Source organism: Candoia aspera, chromosome 15 (genome assembly GCF_035149785.1).
Source record: "Candoia aspera isolate rCanAsp1 chromosome 15, rCanAsp1.hap2, whole genome shotgun sequence".
Taxonomy (NCBI): domain Eukaryota; kingdom Metazoa; phylum Chordata; class Lepidosauria; order Squamata; family Boidae; genus Candoia; species Candoia aspera.
In genome coordinates, this window is record NC_086167.1 from 16,644,030 (window position 1) to 16,669,669 (window position 25,640).

The window sequence follows — 25,640 nt, forward strand, 5'->3', positions numbered from 1 at the left end:
CTACAGGAGATGAGGATTTTAGATTTCCTTATGGAAACATAGTCTGAGCATGACCTCCCCCACAGCTCTACCTTGAATTTCCTTTGCAGCCACTCCTCTGATTTCAAAGAGGAGGACATGAGAAGACTTGCAAATGTCCATGGTTAGGTGGCTCCTAACCATCAGCTGCTGTGGCACCCTCCTCTCCAGGTGATGTTAACTTGCCCTTCCCTAAGCTGGCGTGGGAAGTGCCACGCTTTCGGGCATCTGGTGGGCACCATCTTTAAGGCCTTGACTTAAGGGGTTCAGAGTGTGGCGGATGCAGGCCTCTGAGTTCCTTTTCCTGGTGCAGGCGGTGAGGCCAGGAGAACCTGCAGCCTTGTCTCGGGGTTGTGCTGAAAAGCCTGGCTGGCTGGCTTGCTATGATCGGTTCTCCTCTGGAGTTGTAAGGCACTCAGAATTGTTCTTGAGTGGAGTGGCATACACGCCTCTATAAATGCATAACATGCAGAGAGATACATCTTACTCATGGGTAAATGTTCAGGTGTGCAGCCTGCCAATTCAGAGAACATCTCTCTCCCCACCAGCCTTTCACTGTTCGATAAGCCACGTGGTGAGGATCTGAGGGAGATGCTGATAAATAATTTGCAGGTTCTCTGCTGGTTCTGCATTTCAGACGCTCCGGAGATGGGAGAGCTCTGAACAATTGCTTGCCGTGGAAGGACTTTATCCTCCCATTTAATTTTTAAAAAGCAGCTTTAACAAAAACATTAAGCTTCTTTTTCCTCTCCTGTAGCAGCTGAAGGGGGAAATGAGGTCACTGGCCACAAAGCCAGTGTGGTGACCCTGTGCTGCAGCCTCTCTCCCCTTAACACAGGTTTTGGTGCAGTTTGGTCCCCGGGGAGGTGGGAAATAAGCTGCCGGCCCCACGGTTTACGGAAATGGGCACCCCTTGGCCTTGTGGCAGGCAGAGAGTTGCCTGGTCCTCGCAGCTCCTCTGGGGCTGCTCCCACCTGGAGCCCCCCCCCTGCCCCGCGCCTCTGCTGCTTCCGTCCTGGGGAGCCGGGCTCTGAATTATTCACGCTCCCTTGAATTGGCTCGGCCTGCTCGAACTTCCTGTGAGAGCTGAGAGAAACAGGGTGGGGAGCGGTCTGACTCGGGATATGGAGTTTTATTACTGCCCCAATTGCTGGAGGTCCCTGTGCAGCCTCTGGGTGAGTAAAAGCCTTTCTCCTGCCTTGCCTTGTGCTCCGAGGGCTCTCTGGCACATGGAAGGGGGTGGTGGTGCTCAGTTTCTTAGCAGGGGTGGGGTCAGGGCAAAGGTAACTCCAGACTGCACAGTGAGGAGCAAATGGACTGTCATGCTGTAGAGCCCTTCTTGTTCCCCCGGCATCTAGGAGGAGACCAGATCTGCACAGTGACCCCTTGCTCAGCAGAGTTTCCTGCTTTCGTTACTTTGCTATGCTGGGTAAAGCTGAGGCCAGGCTGCTGGCTGTGCTTTTCCTCTTCCTTCCTCCTCGCCTTTTCCTTTCATGCCTTTATGGGCCTGCTGGAGAGCTTTCTGAAGTGCCTTCCGCGCCTCTCCTTGCTTGCCTCTGGCGGCACTTGCAGGGCATGCGACACGAGGGTGGTGGCAGCCCTGCCAAAAAAAGCGCCCTCCCCCCCGCCCCGCATGGTAGTTCTGGATACAGCTGGTTTCCAAGGTGCGTGGTTTGCAAACCCTCCAGCTGTACTGATTCTGAGCTGCCCGGAGTGCACTGGTTGCCCAGCTACGAGGGGCGTTTGAGCAAGAATGTGGCGAAGGGCCTCTCTTCCCAGGGGAGGGGTACAGGGTGCTTTGGAGGGGCTGCTGGCATTTCCAGACAGGACTGCCTTTGGAGCTGGGTAAACGCGTGGTGGGAACGAGTCATTTTGTGTCCCAAGAGCGAAGTGTAAGGAAAGCAAAGGAAAAGGCCTGGCCGGGAACTGGCCTTACCTTTCGGTTGCAGTCAGAGCAAAGCGGCCCATGGGTGGGAGGTGGCAGTGGGGCTGCGGGTGTCCGTATTCCAGGCACCCCAACGTGTTTGGCTCTGGCTTTTGGGGGGGGGAGTGGGAAGCTGCTCCTTTCAGGGACAAGTGGAAGGTGGATGCGTTTGTGACCCCTCCCCTGTGTTTCTGCTCACTGCGTATCATAAAACTGCGATAAGCAGATGAAACCGCAGCACAAAACAGAGCGCTTAATGGCAGAGGTATCTGTCAGTCCCGGTAACGGCCCTTTGAGAAAAATAATTGGTAGTTCTGAAGCTCGGAGAACTCTGGCGGAGCGGATGCTGCTGGACCAGCTTCTCCCGGTGGGCCTGTCTCTGCCGCCTGTGCCCTCGAGGCGGGTGAGGGCTCAGCCCCAGCAGGGACAGGGACCTGGCCGTTCAGGCGGCCAGTTGGGGGTGGGGGGCGTTCGCCTTGAGGCTCAGAGGGCGTGTTGTGGGACTGAGGTGATGGGACCGCTTGCGGCAGGAAGCCCACGTCTAGCTCATGAGGCACCCATGGGTTGCCTCTCCCTCTCGGGAACTGGGGAGTGTGTGGACAGGGTTCCAGTGACTCTGGATTTTTCATCAAATCCCAGCAGCTCTTTCCTAGAGCAATCCCATGGCCTGGCCACAAGAGGGGGCTTGTTCAGAGCAGCCCCCAGATTGGAAGTGGGTGTACGTTGGGGGGGTGCTTGGAGCCCGGCTCTCCTTCTGTTTGCAGGGGACCCTTCCCCTTCTTAGGCGCTGCTCTTCTGGAGAGACCCACACAGTCCAGCCCTTGGCCTGGCGGCTAGGGCCCTCTTAATAGAGGGACAAGAAGGCGGGTTGCTTGTCTTTCCAAAGTGCCTTTGAAGATGCACGGAGTGAAGGTGGAGGATGAGCGCTGCCCGCCAAGGTGGCTGTCTGTTGGGGGGGAGGAGGGGGGAGTCCAAATTTCGCAGAGGAGGGGGCCTCCGTGCCTTCCCCAGGTTGTACCTGGCTCTCTGCCTGGCTGGCTGCCCCTCTTGCATGTTCCAGCTGGGCGGAAGGAGAGGAGAGCCTTCCAGGAGACCCCTGGATAGCCCTGGATTTGTGGAAGGAGCCGGGAAGCAGCAGCCCATGCTCAGGGCTGTCTTCTGGCCTGAGAAGGGAGGGTGGCAGAGGGAAGGCCTGCCCATCCTGCCAGCTTCCCAGGGACAACCCTTTTTGGATGGCAGGGTCCTCCCTCCCTCCCTCCCTCCCAGCAGATATGCTTCCTTCTGGAACGAGGTGACGCCAAGCCCTTGACTCCAGCCCCACACCTGACTGCTTGCACTCTGGCCTCTTGGATGGTGAGAGCCCAAGGCTTGTAATCCCAAGGCTGTGCCTGGGGTGTAAACCCCGCCGCCTCCGTCCTTCCCGCCTGGCGGGTGGAGGGCACCCTTTCTCGGCATTTTGCTTTGCCCCTTTCTAAAACAAGGCTCTTCTGCAGCCCGCTCTGTGTTTCTGCCCTGCAAGGCTTGATTCACAGACAGTGGTAAGCCAGGGGTTTTAAGCCTTGCTGCCTGGAACAAGCTGTGGCGGAGCAGACCCCAGTGTGGCCCAACGTTATGCGCGCACCCAGCTGGAATGCCAGACTTCGGGTGAGGCGTCGTCTTCTCCTGTATGATGATGATGATGTAGAATTGCACGTAAGATATTTATAACTTCATGAGTCCCTTGGCATGTTCCCTTCCAGTGAGTCACTCCGCACACGTCTGTGTGCTTCTAAATAAGGACGAGAAATACAGTCCCAGCAGCCACCTGGGACTCGCGTGCTGCATCTCCGGAGATGCACTGTGCTCCTCTGGCCCCAGTTAAGTGTTTCCCCTGCTGGCCATGCGCCCCCCCCCCTGACTAGCAGCAAGTGGGTGTGGCCTGGGAAGCAGAAGGGAGCTTGATTTGCCCCTCCTTGCAATTCTGCAAATGGCCCAGAGGCACAGCCGGAAGCTGTCCTGCCAGATGCACCACTTAAAGTACACCGTTTTAAAGGGGATTCTCATCGAGCAACAGTTCTGCGTGACGGCAGTCGCCAAAGCTTTGGTTTTCTGAGACAGCATCTTCTACACTTCTTCAGACACAGTCACTTTACATTGTGCAAAGGTTGCCTTTTGGTACCGTTCCCTCCCTGACTGTACGGTGCGATGGTTGCTGTCAAAAACTGCTGGATAAGGGAGACAGCTGCAAAACAGAAGACTTCCTAAGCTGTTCTCAGTCACAGAGAGAACAATGTCGTTGTCTGGTTTCCTTCGTTTCCCTTTGGGTGGCCTGCTTCTAACGATCCAAGATTGTGAGAGATCAGGGCATGGTGCTAAGAGGCATTTCCTGGGGGCCGTGTATCATTTTCTCAACAGCTCACCCCCGTGAGGGAGCCTTTTTGACAGACTGAAATAAAGCCCTCTTGCAAATGGATGTTAGCAGGTAGCATTAAGGCATTCGGCCAGGCCAAGCATGGGATTGGCAGGCAGGCAGGCCCCTCTGAACACGAGGGACTGCCTCTGCGGTGGGCATGGGAACCTGGCCTTTTCCCAGGCACCCCCTGACTGAAATATTGGCTGAGGCCTCAAAATCCTCAGAGCCCACACAGGCCTTCTTGCACCCTTTCTGCTCTGCTGCTTGGAGGAGGTCCAACCAAGGAGTGTCTGAGCCAGTGGTTTTTGGAGACTTTGCAAGATGGGCAAATGACTGTTTTCTTGCCCGACTGCTTAGATGCCTCCTGGTGCGTAGGGCTCGAGAGACTGAGGGCTCCCAGTCGCTTGCCAAAACGGGTAAATGGGACCAAGCGGGAGACACGGTGTGGGCAGATGCGGCCTGGGTTCCCCCGACAGGCTGGACCTGACCCGAGCAAAGTACCGTTGCTGTGGCAGGGAAGAAGCCTATTCTGGCTTAAGGTCAGGCCTGCTGGGAAATGGTTGGGTTCCTACATCATGCTGAATCATGGGCTGCCTAACCCCACTTTTTCCTATCCCACCAAGCAGTGCGAACCCAGCCAAAGCACTGGATGGCCATGGAGAAAGTGGGTGGGCGGAGTGATTCCCGCTCTGCTTTGTGCAGTGCTGGTGGCAGGACCCAGAATGAACGGTGCTCCGTGCGGGATGGGCAAAAAGGATGGTAATATGACAAGTTAACCAGGGGATCCCTGGCCAGTCCAGATGCTGTGGAACTACCAGGAAAAAAATATTTTTTCTGCCTTTTAATTTCAGGTTGGCCACTGCTGGGCAAAAGAGGGTTTCGACTCCCATTAGCCCCAGCCAGCTCAGTCAGGAGTGAAGGATTTTGGGGTGTTGTAAATTAAAAACGTAGTTGCCTTCACAGGGGTAGGCCTTTGATGTGATTCTGCCCAAAGGCTGATGCTGCTTGACTATTAAATCCCTGCATTTGGCCAGCTCTTCCTCTCCTAAGAAACGTTATTGGGGTGGAGTGGCTGCGGAACGAGCGGGCAAAAGGAAGAGCCGTTCCAAATACCTTCTGCCATTGGATTTCAGATCAGTGGAGTTGCCAGTTATTTTTAATAATATTTTCAGCCTGCCTTTAGGGCAGTGGCAGAAGCAGGAAAGTATGGAAGGCGGCGTGTGACTCCTGTTGATGCAGGAAGAGGTGGGTGCTTCCAAGCACCTGTTCTCCCTCCCCGGCCTGCTATTTTTGGAGGGCCTGGGCAAGACCAGCCGGCTTAAGTGAAGTCATCTGGCCAAAGGGCAGCAGCCACCGTAGCGGGGAAGGCAGGGTCATTGTCCCCTTAGGAGAGGAAAGGGAAGCGCGCCTAGAGGGACGGAGGCCAGGAAGCAGCTGGAGGAGACCCCAGGGAGGCCCCTTCGGCCGTGGCCCCACAACTCTGAGTCTCGATCCCCCCAGGCCGGAAGCCCCTTCACCTCTCCCCTTTTCCAAATTCCCTCTTATCAGTCACATCCAGCTTTGCCGCTGTGAAGGCAGCATTTTGGATTCCCCTCAGCAATGAGAAGTGGGGTGTCTGCTTAAGCTATTGCCCCTTCATCTGAATGGCTCCCCGAATAACAGAAGGGGGGCAGCCCTTGTCCCGGAGCCGCCGTAAAAAGAGGCACGCGATGAAGGGAGGCGGATGGGAGGAGGGACCTGGGAAATGCAGGCCCTGGATGGGGTCTGCTGACAGTGGCCCAGCTGGGCAGGAGACGGGCTGCTCGGGGGGCCTCGGTTACTTCGCCCCCCACCCTGGTTGTTCCCACAAAAGTCCCGCCTGGCCCTCGCTTCTGTGCCCACTGGCCACAAGGAGGATTCCAGGGTGCTGATCTGGCCCTCGGCACCAGAAACCCCCCAGCCCATCCATCCTCGCAGTCCACCTTCAGGCGCTCTTCTGAGTGCGCCTCTCCCAGTCCAGCCACACATGAACAGAACCAGCTCTCGCGAGGCAGCAGGCACACCAGCTTTGGGGCTGGCTTCTCCTGAAAGAAGAACCAAGCAGTGGTTTTCCCTCCCTCGTTCTTCTAGGAAGAGAAGTGGCTGAAGAGGGAGCAGATTGTGTGGCTGTCTCTCCCTTTTCCTTACATCTGTTGTCGTGTGGAGAGCTCAGCCCCCGCCCAGGGTTTGTTCTTCCCCATGTTTGGGGGATTGGCCATTGGAACTGGCTACCACTGGATTGTTGTTCTACCCATTTACCCATCTAGCTGGCTATCACGTGGTGGCATCCATGACTTTCCAGGCAAAATTTCATCCCTCCCTCTGGAGCAGTGAAGTGCCCAGGGGCCTGACTGTAGGTACCTGGCAGTTGCAGGGGAGAGAGCCCCCTCCCCCGTTAGAGGATGCCTCCCCTTCTGCAGCGTTCCTGGGCCCCGGGGGCTGTTCAGAAATCCAGAGACTGTCCGCATTTACCATCCTGGTTGTGGGGGAAAACCAATGGTCAGCTTACCAGGGTGGGGGGACAGGACGGGGGAAGCCATCCTTGGCAGAGGGCAGGGGCATTCGTGGGCAGGGCTGGGGCGTGGGCGTGGCATGCACCTCTTGAGCGAAAGGGAGGACAGAGGGCGGCTTGCAGGAGAGGGTTAATGCAGGGTGGCTGGGCCGCTTGTGACGCGGTGGCGGCGTGCAAGCCGCATCGTGCGGATGGATGGATGCGCCTGAGTCGCCCGGCGGATGCTGTTCCTCGCTGGTTGCCATGGCGACCTCACCCGCGCGCCCGACCCGGCCGAGCAGGAGCAAGGCCTCGTCCCCGGGAGGGAGCTGCCCGTGCCCTCAAAGGCTGGCGCCGCTGCACTGGCAGAGAGGCGTTGCATGGTGCAGACTCGGAGGAGGAGGAGGAGGAGGGCGGCCCGCCTGCCTGCCCCCCCCTCCCCCGCAAGCTCAAGAGTTGCCAGCCAGCTCAGTGCCAGCCCAGCCGGGTGTGCGCTGCCTCCCCCCGCCCGCTCTCCTGGGGTCAGTGACCGCTGAGGGGAGAGGCTAAAAGAGGCTTTCAGCGGGACTCCAGCCACCAGCCCCTCGACAGCAAATGGGGCTGTGGGGGGCGGCCCCGCGGCTCTTCCGGGATGCTCCTGGCCAGAAAAGGACCTTCCTGCGTGGGAGCCCGCCGGGCACGAGGAGGCTGCTCTGGCCCCTCCAGAGCTTTCTCGCCCGAAGGGGTTAACCGGCGGCGGCAGCTGAGGAGAGGGACGTCTTGAGCGCCCCCTCCGATCCCCAGCCCCTCCCTCTCCCGCCCGGAGCGGGGCCGGCGGTACCTGCGCTCGGGGAAGGAGGGCGGCTGCGTCGTCCGTCGTGCGTCCCGGCGGCGCCACCGGGCTGCGGAGCCGCCGCGCAGCCATGGACTACCTGGGGGACAAGCTGGCGGGGGCCCAGAGCCACGTGAGCCACTGGGTGGGCTCGATGCGCCGCTCCCTCCACGAGGCCCTGAACCTGGTCACCGCGGCCGTGGCCCCCGAGCGGCCGGCGGGCGAGGGGCCGGGCCGGGCCCCCTTCAAGCGCACGGCCTCCTTCAGGCACCTCGCCTCGCGGAGCAGGGAGTCCCTCCGGCAGTTCTCCCTGCGCAGCCAGCGCGGGCTCTCCTCTCTCCGGAAGCGGCCCGCCGGTGCAGAGCAGCCGCCGCCTGACCTCGTAAGGAGGGGCGGGAGGGCCGGACGAAAGCCCCCTGGAAGACCCCCCCCCCCCGCTGGCCTCTGCCCAGGTGCCTGGCCTGCCGGGCTTGGACTAGGCCTCAGTCAGAGCGGAGTGAGAGACAGGGAGCTCCTGCCCTAAAGAGGCGGGGGGGGGCGAGCAGGCGGGACGGGGCAGATGGTCAGCCTCAGAATCCCTTGGCTCCCAGGCCAGCGCCCCGGCCCTGTCCCTGGGCGAGGGGAGCCCCTGCCCAACCCTGCCGGGCTCAGCGTCCTTCCCCATAGGCGAGGGCGGCCCTGCGTTGACCAGCCCGGAGCGCGAGGGCTGTGAACCTTGGGCCCTGGCTCAGTCCAGACCAAGCGTAAGTAGGGTCCGGAGGGGAGGGGTCCAGCAGGGCTCCAGGATGGGCAACCCCTGCAGTCTCCCTCGGAGGGAAGGCTGGTAGTCCTGCCCATGATCTGGCTGGCAGGAGACCAAAGGCATCGTGCTGACCCTGTGTACCAAGCAGAGCTGGTGGGTCAGGCATTGAGAGTCACCTGCTGCTTGGAGGCACGTGGGGCAGGGGAGTGGGGGGGGGAGCAGGGCGGTCAGAAGGGCACAGAAGCCCCTTTGGGCTCTAAGGCCAAGCCTGTCCAGAGAGCGGAATCCCTCTCCAGCCGGCCCCTCGGAAGCTGAGCCGGGTCTTCCCTGGAGAAAGCTGGCTTGGACTGGATGGCAGGACGGTGCGAGGCTTCGTTCATTCGGGTGGGGGGGACTTTTCTTCTTTGGGCAGAGCAGATGTCCTGTAATGAAGCAGTTTATAAGCAGTTGAGGATGTTTGGATGGGTTTGCCTTTTGTGGCAGTTTATCTTTGGCCTATGAGGTCACAGCAGGAACTTGTCCTCTGGCCTTGCGTTTTCCAGAGAAGGGACCAGGCAAAAGTTAGCTTATCTGGTGTCAACAGAGGAACTCTAGCCAACCGAAAGGCCTCTCGCCATCCTCGGCCAAACTGAAGGAGAATTTGCTGGAGAAGGAAGGTGGTGGTCGCTCTGTTCTTCTTCCTCTAAATCCATCTTTCCCAACCTTGGCTGCTTTAGGACCTGCGGACTTCAACTCCTAGAATTCTTAGCAGTGACCGTGCTGGTTGGGGCATTCTGGGAGTTGAAGTCCACACGTCTTAAAGTGGCTGAGGTTGGGAAACACTGCTCTTGATGCTCTGTTCTAGATTTCGAAGTTGTTGGTTCTTTTTTTCTTGGAAATGTAAAAACTTACTGCATGCTTGAAAACTTGTGAAAGCTGTTGCTTCTCAAAGAACAGATCAGCACCATCCAGGAAATAGCCCCAGCCTTGGAGCAACGGACACTTTTGAAATTAAACATGGTGCCCAGTGTTTGGGCAGGGCAGGAGCTGACAGTTCGGCGTCTTGACCTTTTAGGGTCCCCGACAGGACGAGAGCCTGCTTTTTTCAGGTTCCCTTTGGGGCCGGAGAGCTGCCTTCTGCTCTGCCTGGACTGAAATGTGTCCCCGGCGTCTACCCTTCTAGCCCTACCCGTCCAGGGGCCCGACAGTCTCGCCTCAGGGTTTCATGCACCCGTTGTGCCTGGTGTTTTTTCACCCAGGAGCTTCCTTGTGCCTTCGCATGTGGTGCTTTCAGGCAGGTGAAAACTTGCTCCTTGCGTGGCCCCGCCTGAAAGGTGTCTTTGTGTGACAAGCAGGCAAAGGCAGAGATCAGAGCAGCTCCCAAGGGAATGGGCCATGGTGCGCCTTGGACCAGAGGCCGAAACTGGACCCCAAAAGGTCCCTGGTCGGAAGAGTTGCCTGCGGTTGGTAACCTGGGCGCTGGTGGGGGGGGGTCAGTTTTGTGCATGCTTCCCCTGGGTGGAAATCAGTCAAAGAAGGAGAAACTTCTCGCCCCCAGCTGTGCAAACCAGGTGGCTTCTTGCCCTGGCACCAGCAATTCAAGCCTTGTTTTGATTCACTTCTGCAAATATCAGTCCACACGGAGGACTTTAACCAGGCGATACTGCGAACACATGACCTGCCAGACAAGCCTGGCATGGTTGATGCTCTCAGTTGGCCCTAGGTCAGTTTTAGGCCAAAGTTCTCAGGGCTGTCAGGCCACTCTGCCAGGCCCCTGAAATAAATGGACACTACTCACAAGTGCAGTCCTTCGGCGATACCATGCCTCAGCGGGTGGGAACTTTGCACCTCTTGTGTTGGGTTGCTTGGGGAGGCATGGAAGTTTACCCCAGAACGGTGGTTTACAAAATTACATTAAGGTATGAAGAGATGCTGGGACTGCCTTCCCAAAATCATACTGTTGGTCACCTTGCTATAGGGTAGCTCTGTCTCCCCAGAACTCTTTTCCAAGCCTGTGTAGGGATAACTGTGGGGTCTCGCCCTTCCCAAAGGCTGAGGCAGACTGTACGGGCAGTGGGATGTGAAGTTGCTCCTGTGGGCCACCGGAAGCTGGGCTGTGGCCACAGGGAGTGGACCTGATGGCGGGATTTGAGCCTTACCTTGGGCTCGTGTTGCCCTTGTCTTCTTCCGTGACCCTGACTCCTGCTTCATCTGGCTCCGGGCGTGGCTCCTCTCTTCCTTTCAGTCCAGGCCAAACCATTCTTTCATTGTGGTCTTAAAGCCAGGATGACCCCTCCAGAGCTAGGTTGGTTGACCGTGGTGGGACATTGCAGGATTCAGGGCCACCACCTCTAGCCTGGTGTGGTCCAGATCCGTTGAACAACAGTTCCCTTTGGCTGCCGGGGGAGGTGGTGGAAGTGGCTCTGGGTCTCAGCTGGTCTCCCAGCAGCTCTTTTCAGCCTCTGGGGGAGGGGATTTGGGCCCCAAGGCTCTGCTTTTATTGCTGGGATAGGCGGTGCACGTACCCCCTTTCTCCCCTCTGTCCGAGGGAGAGTCAGTGCTTTACGTAGTCCTGTGAATGCGGGACTCGGGGCCTGGCTGGGCCCAGCAAGTTGGCTGTTGCTTTCGCCCTTCTCTCTCGCGCCTGGAGAGGCTGGCTGGGAGTGATGGGAATCAAGGCCCATGATGTCTAACACATTATAGCTGAGGCTGGTGACGGGCACCTCTCCCCACCTGCCGGCCCTTTCTCCTGAACTATCCAGAGAGCAGGAGGCGGGGCGGGATGGTGGGTGGGTTGCTGTGCCCCAGCAGACAGCCTGGAGGGACCAAATGGTTCCCTGAGGGAAACTGCCTGGCACTAGAAATGTGGCAGATTGCTTCGGAAGAGGCTTGGGCAGGGAGGACGTGACCACTCGCCCATCAGCGCACCCTGGATTTAGTGGCTTGAAGGCAGTGCATCTTTATCCCAAATGGCGGATGCTCCTCGCAGGTCCAGGAGACGCCAGCAATTTGAAGCCCGTCTCCAGAAAATGGTTGCAGACGGTGCCTGGTGATAAACAGGGTTTTCCTGCAGACGTCGCGTTGGAGCAATTGAATTATTTATTTCTGAACGGCGCCCAGCTGAGGTTAGTTTGAGCCCCACCTGTGCAGTGCCCATGGAGAGCACATGAAGAAGGCCACCTTATTTTAGGTGTGCTGCTCTGCCCCCTCTTGGCTTAGTACCTCTGATGACATCTCCCGATCCAAAAGAAAACATTCCTCTTGGCAGTTGCATCACCCTGTGGGTGACGTGGCCTTTTTTCAAGCCGGAATATGGAGCTGCAGCCTTCTCAGGAAAGCCACTTTTGGAGGCACGTTTTGCCGGGATTTCTGAACACCTTGCTTGGCTGCTGTTGAGCAGCCGAATGAAGCCTCTCCCTGGCCTCCTTGTGGTCATTTCCTAGGCCCGCTGGCCTCCTGCTTTCTCCGCTCACCCCTCCTTTGCTCCTGCTCCAGGACCTCAGCGGTTGTGGGCAGATCCCAGGGGCCTCTACCCCGACCCTCCTCCTCACTAGCGACTTCTCCCCGGCTGCTTCAGCAGCACTTCTGTGGATGCTGAAATCATCCCGATGCTTGAGCCAGGCCGTCCTGCCTTGGCATTATGAGACGCTAGCGTTTTGGGATGTCGGTATATTTTGCTTCTGGGTGCACCAGTTCTCCTTTTATGCCTAGGATGCCACTCTGCCGAAGCAGGCCTGTGTGGCAGGAAGAAACTGTTCCTCCCTCAGATTCATCTGCTGGTTCTTTTTCAAAAATGGCAACCTGCCTATTGATCCTTGGTGCTCCGAGCCCTGGCAGGATGCTCTGAAATGCCTCACCAGGAGCCTCTGAGCCGCCGCAGGATCCATAGCAACGCGGGTGCCGCAGCAGCCAGTGAGAGGAGCGTTCAGCCACCCAGGGAGAGGGTGGGGAGTTCTCTTACGTGAGGAGAAGATGAGCTGTGCCCAGCTTCCTGTGCCGAGGGGATTAACCATAGCGGCCTGGCTGGCTCACCTGGTACTAGGGATGGAGGCAAGCCCGAGGGTTCGCGTTCTCTGGGCCCACAGGAAGACCTTGGAGCTTCTGCTTTCAGCATCCAGAGCGGAAGTTGGTCCTGATTTCCTCCTGGCCAGCTGGAATGCTGGCACTATCCAGGCTTCCACTTTAGAGTCATACCATCATAGTTTAAAGATAGTTAAGGGGTGTTCTTTGGTTTTCCCACCAAAGTGAGGCTTGCTCTTCCAAGGGGAAGCCTTGAGTGGCTCCCTGCCCCCCGGCCAAAACAGCATCCACTTACGTAGGAGATGGTTGCAGATGTCTGGCTGTATCGTTACGGCACTTAGTTTAAAATACTCTCCAACTTGAAACGAACGTTTCCGAGTATTTTGGGGAGGAGCGGAAATAGGCAAGAAAACCCACCGTGGTCCTATTGGTGAAGCTTCTGTTTCTGGGAAGGCCTCGTGGACGGGGGCAGCGAAGCAAAGCGAAGCCCTCGGAGGACATGGGGCGTCAGAAGGTTTCAGGCATCTCTCCCGCCATCTTGGCTCCGTGGCCGTCCCTTTGGGGACCTCCATGTGACCCCCTTGGGTGCTTGTGCCGAAGGCCCCCCCCCCCTGCTCTGGCTAACGCCCCATCCTCCGGCCCTGCCACTTTCAGGAAGGAGTCAGCGCTGCAGGAGAGGCGGCAATTGCTCGCTTGGGCGGAGAGGCCTCCCCAGAGCTGCCGTCCTGGGTGAGGTCAGTCAGTTCTAGGAACTGCTGTTTATCTGCGGCGGCAGCAACAGCCGCCTCTTGCTCTTGAGGTCTGAGGCGCCGCGTGGAGCTCCTTCTCCGGGGCAGTGGGGTGAGCCTTGCTGTGGGCCGGGAGCTCTGCGTGCAAAGCGGGCTCGCCCCACTGTGAGTATGCGGGAGGGGCGCTCTTTGGAACCGCGTGCCTGCCTCTCTCCTGCCTTTCTCCAGCCTTCAGCTGAACAGAACAGGAAACAGGCAGGAACGATGGGATGAGAGGCATCAAGGATCCGGATGTTGGCACCACGACCTGTGTGGTTTTGATAGACAGAGGCATCTTTCAGGTTTCCGCCTTGCTGAGCTCAAGAACCAAGCAACATGCCTGGATGTCTTAAAAGAAATATTCCTGGTCACATAGAGAAAGAGAAGAAGGCCTCTCTTTGACGGGCCTTGCCGCCTCTATTTTTTGTAGGAGGGTGCATCTGACTGTATGTGTCTGCCAGCAGTGTTGCTCCCTTTGGAAATTGAGAGCATGTTTTATTCAGCTGCTTTTTGAAGTCTGTCCTCCTCAGTGGCTGTTGGCTCATACCTGGCAAACAGGGAGGCCGGGGAGCTCGTCCAGGCCGTGATGCTGCTGCTTGGTCTTTTCAGCGGTGGTCTCCTCTCTGTCACCCTCCGGGGCTCCAGCTGAGAGTGGCTGTCCCTTCCCGCCCTCGCACGGGGCAAGATGCATCAAGTCCATGCAAGCGAGGCAGCCGAGGAATCGCCAGCCTCTCAGTCTGGTGGAGAAATATAATAGGACCCGCTTCTTTGGCTGGCTTAAGGGGGCGCCTCCTGCTTCTGGGTGTGTGTGTGCAGCATAGAGCCCTTCCCAGCTAAGCAGGCTGCAGGATTGGCTGTGACCGGAACACGCAATGTGTATTTGGGTGAGTAGTTGTGTGGCAAAGCAGCGTCGCTCTGCTTGTAGGTGCTACCAGAAGGTGGTGGATTGGCACCCTGAGATAGCTGTGGGAAGAAGAACTGGCAGCGTTCCCACACAACGCATGGTAGTAGCTTGGGCTGCAAGACATCAGAACACAGTTCGTAGAAGCCTTTTTCTATGGGGTTGCACATTGCTGGCCCTCAGAGGGTGGGAGTGGGTATTCGGGGAAAGAGCACCAGTGAGTCTGCACGCGTATGAGAGCGCATTTGTTATCCCACTTGGTTGAGCCGTGTGGGCCGGGAGATTTCCGCAGGATGCTTTTGACTGTGTGCTGGGCCTGGCAGTTCCCAGGGGAGTCGCACAGTGAGCCGGATGCCACCTTTTGGAGAGCAAGTGGTGAGATTTGCTCATGTTTTGCGTGGGAGGCTGAGCCTACCCAGATCCCCGTGTCAAGGGGGACTCCTTCCATCAGCAGCCAGAGCTGTATTTGCAAAGGAGCGCGGAGCTCAGCTTTGCATCTGTAGGGTGGACACATGCACCCACTGCTTCTCTGGCGCCCTCTTTTGTGTGTGATGTCCCCTGAGGCATTCCTCCAGGCAGAAACGGGCATTTGTGGACGGGGGAGCAGGACCAGTGTGGTGGGGCAGAGCCGGCTGCAGGTCTTGCCAGGTTGGCATGGGCCCTTTTCCAACCGTGGGGTCATCCTTGGCTGTGCAGAGTGATAGCAAACCTGCAGCTTCAGTGATAGATGGACCCAGCGGAGATGCGAAACGGCTTCCATGCTGTGGCCTGAAAAGGTGGGGAAGATTTGGGGCAGTGAAGGAGACCCTTGGCCACGGAGGCCCAAAGACTGTTTTCCGAGCAGTCCTCAGAGTGGGGAGGAGTGACCTGAGGCTGGTCTGCTGCTTCACCCCCAGAGCTGATGAGAAGGGGCCCCGTTTTGCCTCCCAGACCTGAAACGGCTGAAGAAAACACCCTCGCCCATTCGCCCCCTTCCCTCCTGACCCTTCCGTCCCACAGTTTCATCGTTCAAACTGTCCCAGAGCAATGAAGAGGCTCCATTTGCTGAGAGTAAATCAGAGCAGCTCCTTCAAGGTTGAGGGGGACTTTGCCCAGAAAAACGTTGGGTCCCAGTTTCTGGGAATCAGCCGTCGATGAGGGGCGGGTAGAAGGGCTTATGGGTCTGGATTCGACCTGGGAAGAACAATGGAGCCTTTGGCGGACCTGGAAGGGTTCTGCCCTTTTCTTGATTTGTCTTTTGTACTCCCATTTTGGTGATCTCAATTTTGTTGCCTTCCATGCCTTCAAACTCTATAATGTCTGTGTCAGGTAAAAGTTTTTTAAAGTTTTTCTCATCATCTTCTAAAAGTTTATCTATTGAAATCTGTATCCTTTCTGAGATACTAGTTATTAATATTTCAGTCCATGCTTCAAAAAACTTTAAGAAAAAATTATCACCAGCTTAGCCATTTAAACTCTTTTCCACCTGGCCCTTTAGTTCCCTCTAGTGTCCATTTGCAACCTTCACCAAGCCCCAGTTCCTAATATGAGTTTAGCTCCATTTCAGTCGTTTCCCACGAGTATATTATAATATACTATTTAATTACATACTTGTTTTTGAAATCACACAGCAAAAATAACCAATATTCCAAATCTCTCTGGTCTCCCAATCTGTTTAAAACTTTCTTAAATCAACTGCCCCCCCCCTTTTTTTTTTTGCTTTTGGACTATTGTATATTATTTTAAAATCCTATGTCTCTGTTTAAAATTTCTTAAATCTGAAGAAGGTAAAACTTACCCGGTATCAAATTAAGCTTGCCGTTTTGAAGGTCTCTAATATCCACTGAACATTTCCGAATGTGATTAGAGAGTTCGGCTGGCTCAGTGTCCTTATGAAAGGCTCCACCACTGCTGAGAGCAGAGGTGTCATCTCCCCCGGCTGTTTTAAGGTCTCCTCGTGAGGAGCTGCCATTCAGAGCACTCATGGGCGATCTCCTTCTCCGGAGAGATCCGAGGGACTGGTCTACTCGCTGGTCTTTCGTTGCTCGCAGCTGTCGTCTCCGCTTGTTTGTGGAGACGTCTTCAGTCAGCCATGACTTGCAGCAGAAGCCCAGCAGCAAGGGGAAAGTATCTGCAAGTGGGAAAGTTTCTCAGGTGTGGAATCATAGAGGCTTGGAGGTCATCTAGTCTGACTCTGGGCACAGGATCTTTAAATAGGAAAAAACACCCACTTCTGCAGGAGAAGGACGAGTTTTTTTGCAAGGGAGGGTCCTGATCCTGGACTTTGCAAATGTCCCAAGTAGGCAGAGTTTCTCTGGTTTTCCTGTGTTTTGCCCAAGTCTTGCCCATGTTGTGGGAGAGCTGGGGGTCTTTTATCCACCCTCCCCTTGTTGTGCCTCGGGTGGCGAGAGGGCCCCATGGCAAATGTTGCGCTGTCGCTGGTGGTTCAGTGCAGCGTCTCCCTCATGAAAGCGGTTGGGCTTTCCAGGCAAGACCACGGCTCGTCCCGCCCTGGTGGTGGGTCTTGGAGTTGCCGGAGGGACATAAAGACCACGGAAGCTGGGTCACCTTTAGTGGAGGTTGTGCTTCCCCAGGGGGGTTGTAAGAATTGGCCTGGCAGCTCCTTGGCTGCGGATATGAAGGTGCCCCGCCAGCCATGGGCCAGTGGAAGGGGGAGGAGGTGCTGCCCGAGAGCCCCTGTCTCTCCCACCCGGCACCGACCCCCCAGGCTCCACAGGGCGTTTCTCCGCCTGGCAGGGGGGTAACATCAGCTCTCCCCTCTCGCCTGCCCAGGACCACTTCAAGCAGTGCTTTGGCCAGCCAGCAGCGGAGGCCAGGGACACCGATGTCCTTGTGCGAGAGGCCGACAGCCGGTACGGAACCTGGGAGGACCGGCGGCGCAGCAGAGACAGGTGAGGGACAGGAAAGGGGAGCAGTGGCGTTGTGGCGCTCGGATCCTCTTCCTGCCTGTCCGGGGGTGGGGGTGCCTTTTCCTAGCGCTCAACGGGTCAAAGCCAGGCTGCCAAGGTCGTGTCTGCGGCCCCATTTGCTGCAAGCTAGTTGATGGGCAAGAAGGCTGGGGAGCCACGGCAGCCCCTCCCTGGCACCACGCGAGACCTCCAAAGCCAGCTCTGGTTTCGTGGCAGTGGGGGTGGGAGTGGGGGACTGGCTTGAAGGAGCTCCCCAGGCCTCTTTCTCCAGTTCTGCTCCTGAAGCACCTCCCAGACCCTCCCTGGGAAACGCAGCCGTGGGGCCCCCTGCTGTTCGACTGGCTCCTTGACCAGGGGCCCCTCTGTTCTCCGGCAGGGAAGGGGCCGGTCTTGCGGGGGGCCAGGTGGTTCCTTAGGGCCCAGGGGAGATCCTTTGGGACTCCCCCTCCCCAGAGCAAGCCACGACTGGGTGAGGGAGGGGTCCTTGCAATAAGCATGCCCCAGACTGCCGTTCCCCGGCCTAATCCTTCCTGGCACTTGTCCTAGTTTTGTCCCGGAGTCTCCTTCCTCGGAAAGCAGCTCAGTCCCCGCCCAGAAGCCGTCCCCCAGCAGCCAGGCCTCCTTGTTCTCCTCTCAGACGGACCCGGCCTCCTCCAAGGAGCAGAGGAGCACCAGCCCGGAGGACTCCAGCCCGGAGGCGCATTCCGTGGACGGGGCCAGCGCTTCTCCCCCGAGGGGGGCCTGCCCAGATTTCTCCTTTCTGGAGGTGAGTGGCCCAGTGAGTCCCTTCGGCGTCCGGGGCGGCTCTGTGCTTCGGCTGAAGCCTGCCTGTTCCCCTTTTCCAGCAAACGCCCCGGCTGGACTCGAGGGCCCTGAAGAGCCGGGCCCTGCTCGGCAAGAGGCGGCAGCAGCACCGGGCCCCCATCTCCCACGTGCTCAGGAGGAGTGCTGGCGGAGATGCCGAGTGGCCGCCAACGCCCTCCTCTGGAACAGGCAAAGCGGGCCACAGCTGGATGTTCAGGGATTCCACAGGTAGGAGGCCGCGAGAGAAAGGGTGGAGATTGCTCGCGGCATAGCAGCCAGGCATGGCGCCCCGGAGGTGCAGGGGGAGAGACGGCCTGATGGGCCCACCCAGAGTCCTCCAAGTGGGGCACAGTTGCAGCTCCAGGGTTTGTGCCTGCTGTGGGATTTGGGGCCTCCCTGTCCGCAGTCGCTTTGCTGTGCCAGGGTGGGTGGGGGTCTCTGGGAAAGGGATACAGGACGCCTAGCTGGCAAGGCCCCCAAGACAGGCTTGTCCCGGGGGAGCTGGACCGGAGCAGCCGCTGCTGCCACCTGGCTCGCAGCCCTCTCGGTTGCTTTCGAAGTGGGGAGGGCCAGTCTGGCCTGGTGATGATTCTCCCCCTCCCCCCTTTTCATGGTGAAGAGGAGAAGCCCACCCCCAGGGGAGGGGGGTCAGAGGAGGAAGAGGAGTCCCCGCCAGCAGAGAGGCCGCCCCCCTCCCAGCCACGGCTGCCACTGTTTCTTGGCCTGGACCCCTCCATGCTCAAGGTACTGCTGGGAACCCCCAGCCCCATACGAAATGCTTGGAAAATGGGTGCTCTGTTGCTGACACCCCCCCCCGCCCCCGGGCTGGCTTGAAGGCTGTTGCAGGCTTGTCCCTGGCATGGCCGGATGGGTCTCTGCAGGTGGCCTGGCGCTGTGGGCAGCTCCCCACCCCCATTGTCAATCGGTTGCTTTCCACTTTTCTCTGAGGCGGGGCTGGGGGCTCCCTTCACAGGCGCAGCTCAGGAAAAGACACGAGTCAGAAGGGAGGGAGGAGGCCACCCCTGCGCCACTCTGCAAGTCGCCCAAGGTGCCCTTTCAGGCCGGGGTCTCCAGAGGAGGGGCTCTGATGGCCGCCCCTGGGAAGGAAGAGAGGTGAGATGACGGGGTGGGGTGGGGGCGTCCTGTCTGCGACGCCAGCTGGATCCACACAACCCTGGAAGCCAGAAGGGGTGCTGAGGGTGCCCAGTACTTTGGCACAGCCCGTATGGGTCCCCCGGCCTGCTCTGTGGCAGGGAGGCACCTCTGGGTGAGGGAGGGTGCTGAGGCTCCGCTGCCCCTTTCAGGTTGGGGGAGCCGCCGCCCCGGTGGCTGAAGGAGCTGAAGTCCCGGAAGAAGCAGCAGGGCCGGCCCCAAGCCCCATCTGAAGAGGACTCAGGTGCGAAGGGGCACCGTGGGCTGGCAGAAGGGGCGGCGTCGACGGCACAGCCGGAGAGGGCGCACTCAGGCTGGGCTCACCCTCAGCACCCGCGGCTGCTGGTGGTGAGTCCTGCCGGGTGGGGGCTCCGACGGGCACGTTTCCTTGGCAGACGGGGGTGGGTGGGCAGCGCGTGAGCCAGGGGAGGCCCAGGTGGGTCCGATGCCGAGGCCCTGATTCCGCCCCCCCTTCCAGGTTGAAGCCGTGACCGGCCAGAAGAGGATGCTGCCTTAACCGACCGCGCCCCTCTCCCCGCCCCGTGGCTTCCTCTGGCCTTGGCCGCTCTGCGCTCGGCGTCTTCCTCTGGGCCTCGCTTGCAGTGGAGAAGGCCCGGCCCCGCTGCCCTGCGCTGCCCAGGCTGCCCCGGAACACAACGCACCACTTTCCTGCTGGGGAGTCTGGACGAGAAGCTTCGACCTGTCAGGGAGGGAGACGCTTCCGCGAACGAGCTCTCCCTCTTTGCGGAGGGGAAGACAGATCACACTTGCTGCCTGTGGAGGAGGAAGAGGGACTGGTTGCTTTTCAAGGATCTGTTTTTGATCGGCTGAACGCTTTGTGGATTTGCTCTTTGGCCAGGGACAATGTGATTTGTTGTTGCTGTTGTTGTTGTTCAAGGATCAAAGGAGATTTTATTGTACAAGTTTTGTTGGCTGTAGAGTAATTGCTTCAAGGGTGAGCTATCCTTTCCTAGGAGAGAGAAGGCAATAAAGTCAGGCGGTCTCCTTTAAAATGGCTGGAAATCACCCAAGGAGGTTACTTTTTCATTTACTTTAAAAAAAAAAAAAAAGCGGGAAGGGAGAAAAGGAAACTCAGCCTCAGTCGTGTGGATATCAGATCAGTAGCAGAATCGGGGGGTCTTTCTTTGCTGAAGATTGCCCTGCAAATATTTTGGGAAGGGAGTGTGGCATTCCATGCCTGCCCTCCCAAGTGTCCAGGGGCAGAAGTGCGCCCCCCCGCCCCACTCTAAACTTGGGACTATCGATCAGCAAACGAATGCGCCTCTCGATGGCTGCCGTGGCCCCTGGGAACAGGGCAAAGGCTCGCGCCCTGCAAGTTCCATCGTGGTCAGCCGGAGAAATCCCAGATCGGGCAGTTCCGTGGATGTGTCCACAAGCGAGGGGGCTGGGAGACCCTCTGGTTCTGCCAGGGGGAGGGGATCCCCACCTCTGCCCTTCGCCCCTTTGGAAGCACTTTTAGCAGCACAGCTACCTGTGCCAGGGCTGCCCGTTGTCCTGCCTGGGTGGCAAGGCTCCCCGGTCAGCCCACAGCCCCAGCCTCTGTGCCTCCACAGGCGCTGTGCTTAGACACTCGCATTGCCTCCCCCCCACACAAGTGCTCTTCTCACAACAGCTCTGATGTCAGAAAGGGTTCGGCCAGACACGCATGGGCCTGGGGGGAGACCGCCAGCTGCCTCTGCACCCCCCCTGGTGCTGGCCCTGGACCATGGGTTCCCTTTCTTCCCAGGCCTTGGCAGAGGGGTAGGCCCTCCTGCTCCCTAGGGCCTCCAGCCCCCGGGTGCCCTGCCCCTTGTTTGGGGGGCCCAGTTGGTCCTCCTCCCCTCCATGCCTGGAAGCTGTGAGACCCGGTCTCCCCACCCAGGAACAGGAGAGGCTCCCACCCTCACACCCCTTGGAGGAGGAGTCCCTGCATCCACAGCGTTTCCGAGGCTGGGACTCCTGGGAGAACTTGTCTGTAGATAAAGCTGGGCATGGAGGGCACTGTTGTTCTGCTCCTAGAAATGCTTGGCCTTGATCAGTCTGATTAAAAACACGCTGTTCAGAGCAACGTGGTGTGGCTGTCGGTTTTCTTCTGTTAATGGTTGGAAGTAACTCTGCCGTGCTCTTCCTCTTGGTGGCCGTGGTACTTCCCTGCGCATGGAGTTGTGGGGGCACTGTTGATAGCATGGAGCAGTTGTGCAGCGAGAGCCTCGTGCATCCGCTGTGAGCTGGCTGTGAACTGGCAGGAGCAGCCCACAAGAGGCCGATGCGTCCAGATGCCTCCCATTGTCCTGCGGGCAAGGAGATGCTGGGCTTGGGAGGCCAGAGCGCTGCTCTCTGGCCCCCCACCCTTTGCCTGCCGCCTCCTTTTCAGGTCAAAGGAAGCCACTGTTCCACTTAGGCTGGACCACCTGTGGTGGTCAAGCTCCGTTTCCACCGAAAGGCTTCCCCATCCCTTCTGTTTCTTGCCGCAAGGGGGAGCGCGGGAGGCCTCCGTGTCTCCCGAGGCCACTTGCTGAATTCAGAGGCTGCCAAAAAGACCTGGTTGGGTTCCCTGAAAACAGGTGGCCCAACGCCAAGTCTGCATTTTGCCACCTCCTCTCCCTGCTTCTTTGGCAGAGGGCAGCCTGGGACCCCCATGCCCGCAGGCGCCCTGACTGAGGAGACTTGCTCTTTTGCCACTTGCTCTTCGCAAGATCTTGGCTGAAGCCCCTGGGGAGCTCTGGCCAGTTTCCTCAGTCCCCCCCCCCGACCCCCTTTGGGGAGACGGGACTTTCCCAGGGCAGGACATGTGGGCAGGCTGAAGAGACTCCCAGGTGACCGAAGACCCGAAGTGCAGCCGGCAAACATGAACCCGCAGCAGTTGCAGGAATGCCCACCCCAAGCCCTTGGCGGCTGCACGCAGCACCGCTCATCCCCCACCTTCCCGAGCCCTGCATGCCCGTGTGGAGGAGGTAGGCATTCCTGGACTCAGGGATTCCCTCCCCATGTGCTTGTCAGCAGAGTTTCCTGAATCTTACTACAAATTTGAATCTTATTTCCAGCAGACAAAAGTCCCTCTGGCCGCACCTTGCTGCCCAAATGCCGTTGCCCAGAGGACTTGGGCTGGTGGGCCAGGGAGCCCCTCATGCCGGGGCCTCTCCCTCTCCAGCCAGCGGTGACAAGGGTATGGCAGGAGCGGAGAAACACACCTGCCCACCCATGACTTGGCACCATCGGGGGCTTTCTGAGGGCCACGTGGCCAGGATGCATCCCAGGGATGGGCTCTGGCTGACACAGCCCTGGGCCAGCCGGGGTGGGAGAAGGGCTCTTTGGCAGAGCGATGCCCGGGGGCAGGGTGCACCTGCTGTGGTCAACAAAACCCGGTTCCCCTTGCCCGCAAAGCTGACAAAGCAAAGCGGGTGGCTCCAAACTGAAAGCTCATGAAATACCTCTCCTTTTCAGCCTTCCGCAGGACAAAAGGATGCTGGGGGTGAGCTGCCTCTGTTTGCATTATACGTTAATCCAGCATTCTTGGTTTGGGTCACATGTTGCTCAATACCGCCGGCCTGTGACTCTGCCGCGCTCTATAAATCGTCGGGCTCGGCGGCGGGTTTTCAGCGGCAGAAGCAGTTTTTGGTGCAACCGGTAGGCTTCCTTCTTCCGCTCCTCTTTCTCCGGGGGAGGGGCACGGCGCTGTTTTCGTGGGCTCCTTTTCCAACCAGGGTGGAACCTCTGATGGAGTAAAGTGGTCGGATGGGTAGGATGGAGCAGAGGCAAAATGGGAAATGCTTAGAGAGAGGGCTGGAACCCGCCACCCGCTACGGGAAAACGAGGGGAGGGACTCTGTAGTGGGCAAAGGGGCAAAGTTTGGTCGCTTTCTGGACCGATGCAGCACTTGTTTGGATGGCTGTAGCCCCTGTCCCAGGTCCCTGGAAATGGTGAACGAGGGCTCTCTTCTGGCTACCCGCAGAAGGATCCCCTTGGGTTTTACTGGGGCCAGACGGAGCAGAATCTCTCTCCTTCCTTGAAATTGCCAGCTTTTCTCTCTTGCAAAAGGGGTCACACCTGCTTCTTTATGGTTGGCACGCATCCCTTTGGCCATCCCCTTCTTCGCAGGCCCTGGGCCAGTCCCAAGCAGGGCAATGGCTCAGCTTCTCCCCTGAGCCAAAGAGGGGCCAGGTGTCCCCTTGCAGCCCAGCAGTCCCCGTTAAGGAGGGGAAGACGGGAGGGGCTGTTAGCCCTGGCGGAGCACCCCAGGGTGGTGCCCCTAGTTAGGGCGGTGGTGGCGGAGGCTGTGTGCCATCCCTGCTGTGGCTTCTCTCCTCAGGGAGCAGCCCCCCTTCCGCCATGGCCTTGGACCATCAAACATCGAAGCAGCTGCAAAGCAGCTCCAAGGTCAGTGGGCCCCCTCTGTCCGTACGCCTGGGTGGGGAGGACAGGTGGAGAGCAACTCGTGCGGGCCAGGTGTCGGTGTGAGAGCAGGAAGATGGGGGTCCTCTTTGCCTTGAAGACGGAGGGAGGGAGGGGCTCTATAGACTGGAGCCATAATGCATCGCTGGCTCCCCCACCCCGCCCAGGCAGGACCAGTCCCAAAGCGGAGGGATTACTTTGCCTATTGATTCGGCGTGCCCTGAAGGCTCTGACGGGTGCCTCTTTTCTGCGCTTTCAGATTGCCCTCTTCGAACAGGAGAACTTCCAGGGCCGCTGCCAGGAGCTGAGCAACCCTTGCCCCAACTTGAAGGAGGCCGGCATAGAGAAAGTCAGCTCCATTCTGGTGCATTCAGGCCCGTGAGTACCCAAAAACAGGGCTCGGGGGAGGCAGTTCCCATGCCGAGGCCGGGGGCAGGTTCAGCTGCTGTGGGCCGGATCCGTTTTTCAAAGGGTAAGAAAGTTCCAGGCAGTGTGCGGAAGGCCCAGAGACAGAGCATCACTCTCCTCTGCCCACCTCGGCCCCCCGTTTCAGTGGGATGGCAGTTCAGTTGTCGAGTGCACCCACATGAGCACAGGGGCACCTTCTCCCCAAACCCCTGGTACGGTTCCTTGCCTGGGACTCCTGGCCGGGCCTCAGGCACCACCCGGGCCCCCGCTGAAGCCTCTGCTTTGCCCCCAGCTGGGTCGGATATGAGCAGGCCCACTTCAAAGGGGAGCAGTTCATCTTTGAGAAGGGGGAGTACCCCCGCTGGGACTCCTGGACCAGCAGCTGCCGGAGCGATGGCATCACCGCCTTGAGGCCCATCAAAGTGGTGAGCGGCCGGTCCACACTGGCCAGGCACGGGGGGAGGGGTCTCGGGGGGGAGGGCTTTGGGGCAGGCCCACAGGCAGATGGGCATCAAGGTGCGTGCAACCCCACTCTCTGCCGTGGGGTGAGGGGCTGTTCTGTTACCCCTTTGGAAGGGGGGTGGGGAGGGATCACAATGGTGGCCAGGCCAAACTGAGGGAGGGTGGTGGTGGCCACGAAAGGTGGCCAGTTTGGCAGCAGCAGCAACGGGAGGAAAAAAATGGCCCCCTCCACTATGTCTGAACAGGCTACAAAGCAAACCTGAATTGGGAAGCAGTTAAGAGCGGTTCAGGTTTGGGCCAGTATCCAGCTCCCCCAGCAGCTGGGGGGCTCAGCTGAAAATGCCCTCCCCTTCCCTGCGCCCCTGCAGGACAGCCAGGAGCACAAGATCGTTCTGTACGAGAACCCCAGCTTCAGTGGCAAGAAGATCGAGATTGTGGATGATGACGTGCCCAGTTTCCACGCCTACGGCTACCAGGAGAAGGTGTCCTCCGTGCGGGTGCAGAGCGGCACGTAAGTCTCCTGGCGGGCGGGCGGCGGGGGCCCTCCCTTTGCGAGCTGCCTTGGGCTCCAGGGAGGGAACGGCAGAGGAGGACCCGGGCCCAGGAATAGGCTGCCAGAGAGGGAGCTCCCAATTTGGGGGGCCCTCGTTCTCAGGGTGTTTCCTTCCTGTTTCCCGGCCTCAGTTGCCCATCGGGGGAGTCGGGGGACTGGAGCTCCATGCCCAGGGGGTGCTCCCGGCCACCCTCCCCCTGACCCTGCCCTCCTCCTGCAGGTGGGTTGGCTACCAGTACCCTGGCTACCGCGGGTACCAGTGCCTGTTCGAAAAGGGAGACTACAAGGACAACCTGGAGTTCGGAGCCCAGCAGCCCCACATCCAGTCGGTCCGGCGCATCCGGGACATGCAGTGGCACCAGCAGGGCGCCTTCTACCGCACCAGCTAAGCCCCGGGAGGGCCCCGGAGCGCCCCCGCCTCCCGGCCCCCCTCCGCCACCCATCCAGGCCCCCTCCTCTGCTCGCTGCCTCTGCTTCTGCTTCCACCCCTGAATAAAGCTTTCGTCATCTGAAAATGCTCTTCCCGGCTCGCCCCTTTGCTCGGCTTCCGACTCTCCCGGCGTGGCAGAAAAGGGCTGGCCACCCCTGGCCTCCTGCATCACAGAAAGCTCCTCCTGGTCCAGCTTCCTGCAGCATCCCTCTGAGGTGCATGCAAGGGGGAGCCAAGCCCAGGAGCCCCCCTCCTGGTGGTGTTGCAGCCAGATTGTGGTAGATGGCCCTCAGATTGGAGGCGCCGTACAGCCACCGTGCAGCCCTGGGCAACCGATCCCTCGTTTGCCCTCCTTCTCATTCCCTTTTAAAAGCGCTGAGACTGGGAGGCTGTCCCCCTCCCCACCAGGCTCAGATTGGGGGCCAGGAAGGGGGCAAGCCCAGCCTGCCAGTCCCTGTGCACTGGGC

At 58.9% G+C, this 25,640-nt stretch overlaps 2 protein-coding genes across 6 annotated transcripts in view; both read left to right on the forward strand.

Annotated features, from left to right (window-relative positions):
- Positions 1 to 20,996, forward strand: part of KIAA1671 (KIAA1671 ortholog) — a 30,607-nt gene extending 9,611 nt beyond the window's left edge. Inside the window, exons 6-12 of one of the 3 annotated variants that reach the window (XM_063315680.1) lie at positions 16,836 to 16,954; positions 17,519 to 17,738; positions 17,818 to 18,004; positions 18,396 to 18,520; positions 18,750 to 18,889; positions 19,081 to 19,172; positions 19,407 to 20,996. In XM_063315680.1, the coding sequence (XP_063171750.1) occupies positions 16,836 to 16,954; positions 17,519 to 17,738; positions 17,818 to 18,004; positions 18,396 to 18,520; positions 18,750 to 18,889; positions 19,081 to 19,172; positions 19,407 to 19,411 (888 nt within the window). In that variant the 3' untranslated portion in view covers positions 19,412 to 20,996. The remainder of the gene's footprint in view (positions 1 to 16,835; positions 16,955 to 17,518; positions 17,739 to 17,817; positions 18,005 to 18,395; positions 18,521 to 18,749; positions 18,890 to 19,080; positions 19,173 to 19,406) is intronic. The other 2 variants (XM_063315681.1, XM_063315682.1) reach the window with 2 other exon arrangements.
- A 1,142-nt stretch (positions 20,997 to 22,138) lies between these two features.
- CRYBB2 (crystallin beta B2) lies at positions 22,139 to 25,258 on the forward strand. Of its 3 annotated transcripts, none has more exons than XM_063315685.1 (6): positions 22,139 to 22,555; positions 23,238 to 23,305; positions 23,580 to 23,698; positions 24,021 to 24,153; positions 24,559 to 24,701; positions 24,964 to 25,258. In XM_063315685.1, exons 2-6 carry the CDS (start codon positions 23,258 to 23,260, stop codon positions 25,130 to 25,132), a joined length of 612 nt encoding a protein of 203 aa, XP_063171755.1. In that variant the 5' UTR covers positions 22,139 to 22,555; positions 23,238 to 23,257; the 3' UTR covers positions 25,133 to 25,258. The 3 variants fall into 3 exon arrangements, with proteins under 3 accessions (XP_063171755.1, XP_063171756.1, XP_063171754.1); XM_063315686.1 differs by having other exon boundaries at positions 22,139 to 22,400; XM_063315684.1 differs by lacking the exon at positions 22,139 to 22,555 and having other exon boundaries at positions 23,072 to 23,305.
- The last annotated feature ends 382 nt before the right edge of the window (positions 25,259 to 25,640 follow it).